Here is a 13378-nt window from a genome sequence, read left to right as displayed (position 1 = left end):
GGAACAAATGGGAAAATGCATTGGTGCTTGTGAAGCTTACATTTTTACAGAGATGTTAAACAAATAACTATATACTCTGTCAGGAAGTGATAAAAATGTAAAGAAGAAAATTAAAACAGGGTGTCTTGATTCAGAACTTCCCCTTTAACAGGCATCATTTCTTCTGGCTGCTACAGGTAACCAACTACAACAGTCACAATTCTCAAAGCAATGGTTTTCTCCTTCCAACAGCAGGAAAAGGAGCTGCTCCCATCACCCACAGAGGGGTAGGTTCCTAGGAGTAGAACACAGGCCTGCCACTTCTTGCTGAAACCAGAACAGTGTCCCAGCCATCCCCTATTGACTAGGCTTCTAGTCCCCTAATTCTTGCTTCTGATGGATGTGTAAAGATGTGAGGCACTAGGGCTGGGGTTGTGGCTCAGTGATAGAGCGCTTGCCTAGCATGTGTGAGGCACTGGGTTCAATTCTCAGAACCACATATAAACAAATCAATAAATAAAGGTCCATCAATAACTAATAAAAATTTTAAAAAAAGATGTGAGGCACTAGCTAACTAAAATTAAGAATTAGTGGGCAAACAGTACGCCTGTGTCTGAGGAGGAAACTTTCCTCCACAAAAATAAAAGATCTACTTCTCTCCTTTATCTTCTTAAGTTCAGTGGCTGGGACATGACTAATAATATGGTACTGTACTTTGGCAACAGCACCTTATTTTCATCCACAGACCAGTGACTTGCAGATTGTTCGAGATGCTCTCCGCAGCCTGCGCAACAGCTTCAGTGGCCATGATCCTCAGCACCACACCATTGACAGCCTGGAGCAGGGCATCTCCAGCCTAATGGAGCGCCTCCACGTCATGGAGACACAGAAGAAACAAGAAAGGAAGGTAATTCTCTTGTTGCTATGTTTCGCTTAAGCAAGCTCCATGAGCAAGCTTGGTTTTATGAATTTTAATTTAGATGAAGGCAGCACTAAAAGATGAATATACTATGTATATAACCAGAGATATGAAAAATTGTGCTCTATATGTGTTATAAGAATTGTAATGCATTCTGCTGTCATATATAAATTTTAAAAATTTATGTTAAAAAAAAAAAAGGTGAAGATTCCAGTTGGTTTGCTCTTTGGTTTTCTTCTCAGTGGAAATGTATTCATCATGGTATGACAATCCAGGGAAGGAACTCTTCATGGTAACTCTTAGTCTTAGCAGCTGCATAGTTGTCTAATTGTGGCTTTTGACCGCATGATCTCTCTTTAATGCTTATTCTTCTTCCTTTTCCGCCATAATGAAATTGACCTTGGATGAAAAAATATATGAGAAATGCATTGGAAGCTAGAAAGCTTTTCATAAATTGACACAACTATCATTAAGATAAATGTGTTAAATTTTGTATTTTGTGGAAGAGGTAGTAGAAAAGTATATATTTTAGGTTTCCTTTTATGATTTAAGTTTCTTGGTTAAATTCTTTCATTGATCATAACTTCTGTGATTTTTGTGTGGCTCCCCAGGTTTGGAGCAAGTCACCCAGAATGCAAGCAGGTAGTGAATACCGGGAATCCTGGCCCCCTAATTCAAGTAAGTACTCATCATGACTCTGTAGGAATTCCTAGCATCTTAGACCAGAAATTTGCTATTTTCCATGCAACAATATTTGAGGGATAGATTTTTCTTGTGGTACTTCGCTTTTATGTTTTTCCTTAGCAGTGGTAGAATTGAGTTAGTTCTAAAACCATGAGGGCACATATCATAATCATCGCCACCATCAACCCAACAGTCATTTAGGCACATGCAGGATGCTGCTGACTCAGAGGGGCTAGGATATCTGAAAAATATGCAAGTTCAACACATTTATGCCAAGCAAAAGCAAAATGGAAAACAACAAAGATACACATGTACACATACAAATCACCCTATAGCCATAAATAACACACATACACACACAAGAAAGAAAAAGATCAATTTTCTCATAGAGTCAAGAAACTTAATTTCTTTGGGGGAATTTTCCTTAAAAGTTTTGAGTAATTAGGTCAATAAAATTTAAGTTCTGAAAAATATTTGCACCATCTAGTGTCCATAGCTAGGAATTACGTTTTAACCCTCTCCATGCCCATTCATTCTGTTTTTTTTTTTCCGTTAGATTCACTTTGTTGGAAATCTACCTTGCCTGTCAATTTTTATTTTAGTTTACATCTTACCTTTTTGCTTAATGATATTTACATTGTCTTATTTTTACTCAAATCTAAAACTAAATAAAAAAATTTATAAAAACCAAATAGTGAAAATTTGACTGGAACTGGTTTTCTATGTTATATATACAATTTTAAAAATCACATAAATTACTCAGGAGGTTGAGGCAGAAGGATCACAAATTTGAGACCAACTGGGGCAACTTAGTGAGATCCTGTCTTAAAATTTAAAAAGGATTGGGGATATAACTCAGTGGTAGAGTACTTGTGTAGCATATATGAAACCGTAGGTTCAATCTCTACTACTAGAAAACAAAACAAAACAAAAAAAACATTAAAAGACAGATCCTAAAGAAAAATTCTTAAAATATGTGTACAAATATGAAATTAAAATATTTTTGTAGGGCTGGTGTTGTGGCTTAGTGGTAGAGCGCTTGCCTAGTATATATGTAAGGCACTGGGTTTGATTTTCAGCACCATGTATAAGTAAATAAAATAAATGTCCTTTGACAACTAAAAAATATTTTTTAAAATGTCTATTATTAAAAAATAGTGGGGCTGGGGTTGTAGCTTAACGGTAGAGTGCCTGCCTAGCACATGTGAGGCCCTGGGTTCAATCCTCAGCACCACATAAAAATAAATAAATGAAGGTATTGTGTCCAACTACAAATAAAAAGTAAATATTAAAAAAATATTTTTGTAGAGTTAATAAAAATAGCATTCTCAAGCCTTTGATATGTTTTTTCTCTTGGGTAAGGTATCTGTGTTGGGAATGAAACAAATTATTTTAGTCTCAAAATGAGTTTGAGTATCTTTTCCTAGTAATGCTTTGTAATAGTCATTTCTGTTTTTTTGAAAATATTTTAATTTTTTTGTTATCCTTTTCAGTATTTTCTCTAGGTGAGTGGTGTAAACTGCCAATGTAAATATTTCTAAATATTTGGAAATTCTTTTTCAAAAATTCAATAAATTCCTCCCTCCCTAGAAAAATTCTTTTCTTTCACACATAGTGCTTATCAAAAACACTACAAACAAGTTTACAGTGGCTCGTACACTAGAGTGTTAAAAGTTGTAGTGATACTTAAGTTCACAAATAAGTTGAAATGTCTCTCATCTCATCAAACCAAAAACTTGTGTCACTCTGCTTTCCCTTTAACTACTGACTTATTTCTCTTATTCTCCTATATCAAACTTCTTAAAATGATAGTGTCTACTTTTCTTTTCTTCCTCACTTCCATTCACTGCTTAGTCCACTAAGTTGACTTTTCTCAGTTACTCGACTTAATCTTCTTTTTCTTTCTTTGTGGTACTGGAGATTGAACCCAGGGCCTTATGCATGCAAGGGAAGCACGTTCCCAACAAAGCTATATCCCTAACCCCTTAGTTTTCTTTTTGTTGACTGCTATCTTGCTCACTGTCTAATCAAGTGATCACTTTTTACACCCTGTCTTTCATTGTTCTATTTTTTTTAATATTTATTTTTTAGGTGTGGATGGACACAACACAATGCCTTTATTTGTATGTGGTGCTGAGGATCGAACCCGGGTCCCGTCCATGCTAGGCAAGCGCTCTACTGCTGAACCATAATCCCTGCCCCTGTCCTATTTTTTAAAACTGAGAAAAGTATACACATTTTTAATTGGTAATCTTTGCAGGTACTCATTGTCTTTCCAAAAGCATTTAATGTTCTTGCCTAGTCTCTTGGAAACATTCTTCTCCTTCAGCTTCAGTGTCAGCCAGTTACTTATTCAACAAATATTTGCTGAACATTCATTTTATATCATCAGTGTTTAACATTGGAGATATAAAATGAACAAGAGGAACTGCTTACTTGTTTTTGTTTTTGGTATCAGGAATTGAACTCAGGGGTGCTTAACCACTGAGCTACATTTCCAGACCTTTTTTTTTTTTTATCTTTTTTTGTGAGATAGGGTCCCTCTAAGTTGCTAAGGGCTTCTGCTGAAGCTGCCTTTGAACTTGTGATCCTCCTGCCTCAGCTTCCTAAGCCACTGGGATTACAGGCCTGCGCCACCGCACATGGCTTGGGTACTTGCCCGCATGGGACCTGCTATCTAGTGAGCTAGATAACCTTGTTTTCTTTCTAACTCTCTGACTACTAAATCTTCTTGAATCTCCTTTCTCTCTCTCTCTCTCTCTCTCTCTCTCTCTCTCTCTTCTTCTTCTCCTCCTCCTCCTCCTCCTCACTCTTGAATGTTATATGTGCCCTGGGATTCCATTTGAGGCCTACACCTAGACCTTTTCAGATTCTCTTTAGGTGATCCTGTTCTATGGCTTCAACTGCTCTTATGAACTGATTATTTTTAAATTTTATCTTTAATTTCCAACTATTTTCTGAGCTTCAGGGATGTATTTTTGAATGCCAGTTAGTTCTCTCTTTGCGGGTCCAAAGGACTTCAAACTTACGTCCACAAAACACTAAAGTAGGAAAAATACAAAATGTGCAATCAGACAAGCTTGGCACAGTGGTTCACACCTGTAATCCCAGTGCCTTGGGAGGCTGAGGCAGGAGGATTGCAAGTTCAATACCAACCTCAGCAACTCAGCAAGGCCTTAAGTGACTTAGTGAGACCCTGTCTCGAAATAAAAAATAAAAAGGACTGGGGATGTATCTTAGTGGTTAAGTACCCCTGGGTTCAATGCCCAGTACCAAAAAAGTTAAAATCAGACAGATCTGAGGTATAACTTTGACTTTGTCACTTAGATTGGCAGAGTGTATGACTGTGGACAAGAACATCAATTAATGTTACTGAATCACAACTTTCTTGCTTATGGAATGAGATAAACTTGAAATATTTGAGAATTAAATGAAATATTATTTAGAAATGATCTGGTAAAGTGTGGGGTATATGAAAGATATAAAGTGAATGTTAAGTCTCAAAATACCTTCCTTTTATTACCCCCTGGCTATGGCCTTTCTCTTTTTCATACCAACCAAATTTACTAAAAATTGGCCTTCTTTTTGAACTCCCTTCCTTTCTTACCATTTACTTTTTTTTCCTTTTTCAAAGCTTTATTTCCTCAAATTACTCAATACAATTTCAATCTATAGATTCTTAATGAAGAAAACGACAATCCTTAATGCTAGGCACTCCAAAAGACATTATCCATTTACAGCAAACAATTCTAGATTAATTAATTTACTGCAAACAATTCTAGATTAATTCTAAGCACTGTAAAACAAACTTAATTATGACAGGCTAGTGACAGACATTCCCTCTGCGTGCTAAGTTCAAATGTCATATCAAAAGTCTTAAGCCTTAGGCTTTTAAGTCCAGCACATGCACTATCACTCAGACCGTGGTGACTAGGTTCGGAACCAAGGCAGGCTTTTCTTGGCTTGGAGTGGATGACTGGTTAAGGAGAGGGTTGTAAGGAGGAGTTGCAGCTCTCACCAAGGTGCAGATGAGGCGGTGGAGTTTGAGAGTGGTGAGGATCACACAGAGGCTCAGGAAATAATGACAAGTGATGGGATATCAGTCCATATCCTCATCAGGCTCTCCAGCTTGAGTGAATCCTTGTTTCAGCTGGCTGAATCCCTGTTCATTTGCCCTATTATTTATACTAAATTTTGGGGCTTTTACCCCCCCTTTTTGATCCTTATCAGCTACCACTGGATTTTTCCATGACATCATCTACCCTGGGGTCAGGTGGTCTCCACCCTGTTCTTCTTGCCTTTCCCTTCTTATCAGGCAAGGCAGCCTACCTGGGGCATCACTCTTTATCAGGGTGAGGGGAAGTAACTTGTTTGAGGCCTTACTGGAGGGCTCTGTGTATGTGCCTGGTGAGACTGAAGTTTTCAAACTGGAGTTTTTAAAATGGAGTTGCTTAGGCTCAGGCCAAAAGCCATTCTCACCCAAAGCCTTATCTCAGGTGAGGCAGAGCTTGTACAAAACTTAGAATTGTTCTAGTTCTGAAGTTGATTTTTGTTTCTTAATTACCATTTTACAAAGTTTACATATATTGTTGCTTACCATTTACTCTTGAGAGAAAACAACAATTATCACATATTTTAAAAGGAATACAAGTGATCATGATGGCATAGGCCCAGTGACTCAGGAGGCTGAGGCAGGAGGATCACAAAATCATTTGAGGCCAGCCTTAGAGCTTAGCAAGACCTTCAGCAACTTAGACCCGTTCTCAAGACCAAAAATTTAAAAAGGTCTAGGGATGTATCTCAGATGGGTTTCATCCCTAGTGCTTTAAAAAAAAAAAAAAAAAGTAGTACAGTAAACCAATGGAATGGAATTGAGAGTTCAGATAAAAACTCGTTTATCTCTAGTTAGTTGACCAGGGAAATGGCACTGTAACAACTGGATATCCATATGAACTAAGGCCTCTACCATTCACCATATACAAATTAACTCAGAATGGATCAGTGATCTAAAAGTATATGAGCTAAAACTATAAAACTTTCAGAAGAACATAAGGAAAATGTTCATTTGGCAACAGATCTTTAGATACAACATCAAAAGCATGTGCAGTAGGGCTGGGGTTGTGGCTCAGTGATAGAGTGCTTGCCTAGCACATACTGTTATACTCAAATTCGGGACCCCCAAAAGACCACCAGAGACCAAAATTGATGTAAGCAGCAAAGAGGTGTTTATTGCGAGCTAGCTGGGTCCTCCACGCGCACACAGCAACTGATGATGCTGAGAGGCCCCGAGCCCAGGGTTTGCGGCAGTTTTATACACTCTTCAGGGAAGGCAGAGACTTTACATACATCATAGCATCTCTTAGCAAATCATCACACACCATGGGAAAATCATAGAACAACTTTAAAACATGATTAGCATATTCATTGGCAGGAACAAGTTGGGTAAGGGTGATTGGTTACTACAAGCGGGGGGGATTCATTTGAACTGATTGGTTTAAGCCATGAGGGGTGTGCTGCTGAACTCGTGGTTTCCCAACATGTTATCAAACGACATAAACTACTGGGGGGTCATCTGGCATCCTAGGTATTTTCCCTGTCTCATGCTGATTGGTAGTTGCTAGGGGGTTGCTATGGGTCCTCACCTAGCCTGACTGAGTCAGGGCTACCTGGTGCCACAGATCTCTCCTGTTATTTGTAGATAAACAATTCAGCGGGTGGGTATGTGCCTAGGAGTGTTCTGTGGGTTTTTCCAAGGACAAGGGTCATGCCCCACTTCCTTGGACAGGCTTTGCTCTGAGGTAGAGGCTGGTTTCTCAGTACAAGACCCTGGGTTTGATCCTCAGCACCATGTAACAATAAATAAATTTAAAAAAAAGAGATTGTGTCCAACTACAACTAAAAAAAACTAATTTTTTTAAAAAAGCATGTACAATGAAAGAAAAAATGGAAAAATTGAATGTCATAAAAATTAAAAATTTTGTGTATAAAAGTAAGAGAAAATACTTGCAAATCATATAGTTAAAAGGAATATATACCTGTAATCCCAGTGACGTGGGAGGCTGAGTCAGGAGGATACAAATTCAAAGCCAGCCTCAGCAAGAGCAAGGTGCTAAGCAACTCAGTGAGACCCTATCTCTAAATAAAATACAAAATAGGACTGGGTATGTGGCTCAGTGGTTGAGTGCCCCTCAATCAAACTGCAGTACCCCCGCAAAAGAAAAAAAAGAGTGTGTAAAGATTTCTTAAAGCTTAACAACAAAAGGACAAAAAATATGATATAAAATGGTCAAAGGACTTTTAGAGATAGTTCTCTAAAGAAGATAAACAAATGGTGAATAGATCCATGACAAGATGTTCAAACCCATTAGCCATTAGGGAAATGCAAACCAAAACCACAGTGAAGGTTAGAGATGTATCTTGGGGGTAGAGTGTGAGCATAGAATGTACAAGGCTGTGGATTTAATCCCAGCACCAAAAAATACACCACATTGATACACCACTTCACACCTACTTGATGCTTCTAAACAGTGGAAATAACAAATATTGGCAAAGATGTGGAAAAATTGGAATCCTTATATGTTGCTTTGGGAATATAAAATGGTTCAGGAATTGTGGAAGAGTTTAGTGAGTCCTCAAAAAATTAAAAATAGAATTTATCATAGGACCAAGCAATTCTGCTTCTAGGTATATACCCTAAAGAATTGAAAACAGTTATTTGGAAGACTGGTATGTATGTGTTCATACATCAGTAATAGCAATATCCAAAAAGTGGAAACTACCTGAATGTCTGTCAACTGATGAAGGGATAAACAAATTTGTTATATGCAAACAGCGGATATGAGAAGTGAAGTCCTAATACATTTGCCACAACATAGATGACACAGTTGAATCTTGAAATCCTTTTGCTACACGAAAGATAACAGACACAAAATGGCACAAATTGTATGCATCTGTAGATATAAATAAAAAGTGTCCAGAATAAGCAATCCATAGAGAAAGAAAAGTAGATTGGACAGATGCCAGAAACCGGAGAGATGGAGGGAGAAATAGGCACAGGTTTCCTTTTGGGATGATGACAGTGTTCTGGAACTAGATAATGGGGATTGTTTGCATAACATTGTGGATATACTAAATGCTACTTTGAAATGGTAAAATTATATATTTTATGTTATGTGAATTTTACCTCATTTTTCATTTTTTAAAATTTTTATTATTATTTTGGTGGTGGTGCTGTGTATGCCAAGGGGCCTTGTGTATGCCAAGTAAGCACTCTACCAACTGAGCTATATCCCTAGCCCTTTACCTCATTTTTTAAAAAGCAAGTTAAAAAAACAGGCACAATGGCACATGCCTATATCCCAGTGATTTAGGAGGCTGAGGCAAGAGGATTATAAGTTCAAAGCCAGCCTCAGAAACTTAGGCCCTAAGCTAACTCCCTCACAAAAAAATTTTAAAAAGCAATATGAGGGGATGGGATTGTGGCTCAGTGGTAGAGCACTCGCCTAGCATGTGCGAGACCCTAGGTTTGATCCTCAGCACCACACAAAAATAAAAAAATAAAGATATTGTGTCCAACTACAACTACAAAAAAAAAAAAAAAAAAGCCATATGATCTGGTTTCTGCCTATCATGTAGAAAGGTGGTAGAACCTTTACTTCTACTCTAACAACAAAAAAAGTTGGATAATCTAAAATATTGTAATTTCATTGAACTCATTAGAAAGATGAGATCACAGGGAAATCAAGTAGTCTAAAGTAGAAGCATGGGCCTCCAAAGAGAAGTAGGAAGCAAGACCTGGACTTGTGCCAGAGCATGGGAGGAAGATGGGGCCATTATATAAACAGAAAGATGCAATTAAGATCTTTAATGAATTTCAAATAACATTGAAGACTAAGCAGAAAACCTTGGGGGCCACAGATACAAGAGGAGTGTGTCCCAACTTTTAAAGGCTTTTCCTGTGGAGCTTTACTGGATTATTTTTTTTAATATTTATTTTTTAATTGTAGGTGGACTCAATATCTTTATTTCATTTTTATGGGGTGCTGAGGATCGAACCCAGTGCCTCATGTGTGCTAGGTGAGTGCTCTACCACTGAGCCACAACCCCACCCACTTTACTGGGTTCTTATGAAAAAGATTGGTTGTAGGGATAGAGTCTAAAGTAAACCTCCTTCAGGGGCTGGGGACTTGGCTTAGTGGTAGAGCACTTGTTTGTATGAGGCCTTGGGTTCGATTTCCAGTACCACAAAACCAAAAAAAAAAAAAAAAAGGAAAAAAAAAACATATATAAAAAACAAACGTCCCCCAGTGGTGCAAACCCAGAGGAGGGGAGTATTTACCACTGTAGAAGAAGCACAAAAATCCCATCTGGACCACTCTTTGTGGATCAAAATCCCTCAACCACTAGGAAAGGGCAGCAAAATTCTTTTGTGTTCAGGCAAAAGTGAGGATCCATTATTGCTAGGGAGAAGGGAAATGGGTGGGTCGGGGGGAAGAACCCTCTGACAAAGGAGAGGGAAACTATTTTGGGCTCAGATTATTAGAAGTTGCCTACCACTGGGGTAGGAACTGGATCACGGAAAAATCCTACTTTCAAGACTGGGACGGGATCAGCGCCACAAAGAGTCCCTTCTCACCTCCCTTAACCAGGAGAGCAAGCTCTGTGTAAAAAGCAACAGCACTCTGCCTCTAAGTGAGGGGCATAAGCATAGAGAAATTGAGTCAGAGGCAAAGGCATACTTGAAAGTCAGTCACTAAGAGTGGGTCAGGAACATTGAAGGAGATTCCTCTAGGAAACAGGTGTCTCCTTAACATGATTCAAGAGGAACTTGAAGATGATGGTGCACTAAGGTAACCTTGACAACCAAAGCCTCAATCCCAGTTTATCTCCTGACTAAATTTTTTTTATTAAAAATTCTAATAAAAAAGAAAATAAGCCACTGTCAAGAGCCAAAGCAATCAATACGACGAAACTCAGATATAACAAGAATGTTGGAACTATCAGACAAGGAATTTAAAATAACTGATTAATATGTTAAATGCTATAATGGAAATGCTAATATTCATATATAGATGAGGAATTTTAGCATTCAGCTGGGAATTTTAAGAAGGAATCACATAGAAATGCTAAAAATAAAAATAAAGACAAAGACTGCCTTGAGCAGGTTCTTAAGTAGACTCAACACAGCCAGCTGAAGACTCAGCACACTTGCAGATAGGCGAATGGAAGTTACCTAGTCTTCAACACAAAGACAAAAAGAGCAGGGAAAGGGAAAGAAACAAAACTAGCACATCATACCTGTGGGAGACAATATCAAATAGACTAAAACATGTATAATTGAATCCCTGAAGAAGAGTGAGAACAGGACAGAGAAATATTTGAAAAACTAATGGCTAAATTAAAAAAAAATAGTAAAAGATATCAAACTACAGATTCAAGAAGCTCAGAACCTCAAGAAGGATGAATAATGACAACAAGGGCTGGGGTTGTGGCTCAGTGGTAGTATGCTCGCCTAGCACGCTTGAGGCACTGAGTTCAATCCTCAGCACCACATAAATGTAAAATACATTGTGTCCACTTAAAACTAAAAAATAAATATTAAAAAATAATAACAAACATTCAAGTTACTGAAAATCAAACATAAAAGAGAGAATCTTGAATGTTGAATGCAAAGAAAAAAACACTGACTCCAATTGAAATCAAATTAAAGCAAACTTGTAATTTCGACCGGCCGGGCAGGGGCGAGCTATACTATTGTCATTTGAAAATTGGGGCTGTGGCTGTAGCTCAGTGGTAGAGCGCGTGCTTGGTATATTTAAGACTCTGAGATCAATCCTAAACACCAAAACAAACTAAATAAAACAAACAAAAACAGACTGTGACTAATTAAAAATGTACATTGTAAGTCTAGGAGTAACCATTAATTTTAAAAAATTAAATAGTTTATAGTAGCAATAAAAAAGAAATTATATATTCAATCCAGTATCAAAAATAAGAGAATGTGAAATATCTCATTCTTAAAAATATTGCTTTTATATTGAACTGATATATGTATCAAAATTGAAAATCTAAAACACACTGGTATTTGAAGATAATATGGGAAAAAAGGTAAAATTCTCAGTCCAAAGGAGGCAAGTAGAGCCAGGTGCAGTGGTACACACCTGTAATCCCAGCAATTTGGGAGTCTGAGGCAAGAGGATCACAAGTTCAAGGCCCTAAACAATTTAGCAAGACCCTGTTTCAAAATAAAAGTAAAAAAGGCTTAGTGGTCAAGTTCAATCTCTAGTACAAAATAACCAACCAAACAACAACAACAACAAAAAAACCCTCAGAAAACAGAAAAACAAAACAAAAAAAGGAGGCAAGGAGAAAAGGAAGATAAAAGAAAAATGGAACAAAAAACATGAAACAAATATATTACAAGTAAGAAAAAGGTAATTTTTTAAAAATCAGTTTTTATCATATAGCTCTTTATTTTTATGTGGTGCTGAAGATCGAAATGATTGCAATACATCATGTACAAATTGATAGAAAGGAGAAGTAAATAAATCCACAGTTACAATTGGAGTCTTCAATATTCCTTTTGCAATAATCAGTAGAATTAGTAGACAGGGCTGGGCACAGTGGTGCATGCCTGTAATCCCAGTGGCTCCTCGGGAGGCTGAGGCAGGAGGATCATGGGTTCCAAGCCAGCCTCAGTGAAAACAAGGTGCTACGCAACTCAGTAAGACCCTATCTCTAAATAAAATACAAATAGGACTGGGGATGTGGCTCAGTGGCCAAGTGCTCCTAAGTTCAAACCCTGGTTACCCCCACAGCCTGCCCCGCAAAAAAGGCCTTTTCTCCAGTATGATTGCATGAAGGGTTAGAGCTTCAACATAGGAATTTGGGGTTGAGGACATGGCAACTTTAGCTTGCATATGTATTTTATTATATGGTACCTGTTTCTTCCTCCACTAGATTTTGAGATCCTTAAGTGTGGGGAATTTTGCTAATTTATTTGTTCATCTCTAATACTTCATACACAATAAACATTTTAAATGAATAATTAGATGGAGTTATTAACTTCTGTGCTCATATCATAGATAATGGTATCACTATGCATCTGTCTTCCCAAACTATAAATCTTTTTTTAAAATTTTAGTTGTAAGTGGACACAATACCTTTATTTTATCTATTTTATTTTTATATGGGGCTGAGGATCGAACCCAGTGCCTCACACATGCTAGGCAAGTGCCGTACCACTGAGCTACAACCTGAGCCCCAGACTATAAATCTTAAGGCTTTTTTTTTTTTTTAAATTTTTTCCTTTAATATTCTATGTTCAATGTATAGTTACTATCAAGACTTTTACCTTCTAAAGGTTTTTCAAATCCATTCCTTCTCTGGCTCCAGGGGTACATCTTACCCTTCCTCATCTTACAATTTGTTTCAGTTGTTTCTTAAAGGGGCTTCTGTCTTCCAGTGTTTACCCATCCAACTCATATTTGTTGCTAGATTAATCTTTCCAAAGTGCAGTCTAATGTATCACTTCCTTTTAGTATCTTCTCATAGCTTTAAGACTTACATCATTTTGTTGTTGTTGTTTTCTGGTACTAGGTATTGAAACCAGAGGCACTTTACCACTGAACTACATCCCTAGCTCTTTTTATTTTGAGACAGTCTCACTAAGTTGCTTAGGGCCTAGCTTGGTTGCTGAAGCTGACCTCAAATTTGTGATCCTCCTGCCTCAGCCTTCAGAGTCACTGGGATTGTAGGTGTGTGCCATTGCATTCAGCAGGACCTACATCTTTTTTT

The 13378-nt window shown here is 37.6% G+C and overlaps 1 protein-coding gene across 2 annotated transcripts in view; it reads left to right on the top strand.

Moving 5' to 3' along the window:
• The window catches only part of Dixdc1 (DIX domain containing 1), a 77262-nt gene that overhangs the window by 56448 nt on the left and 7436 nt on the right, over positions 1–13378 (top strand). For both annotated transcript variants that reach the window (XM_076846418.1, XM_076846417.1), the window contains 3 exons: positions 182–266; positions 725–886; positions 1510–1576. In XM_076846418.1, coding sequence (XP_076702533.1) covers positions 182–266; positions 725–886; positions 1510–1576 — 314 coding nt within the window. The remainder of the gene's footprint in view (positions 1–181; positions 267–724; positions 887–1509; positions 1577–13378) is intronic.

This window comes from Callospermophilus lateralis, chromosome 2 (genome assembly GCF_048772815.1).
Source record: "Callospermophilus lateralis isolate mCalLat2 chromosome 2, mCalLat2.hap1, whole genome shotgun sequence".
NCBI lineage: Eukaryota > Metazoa > Chordata > Mammalia > Rodentia > Sciuridae > Callospermophilus > Callospermophilus lateralis.
This window is presented reverse-complemented; position numbering and strand designations above follow the sequence as displayed.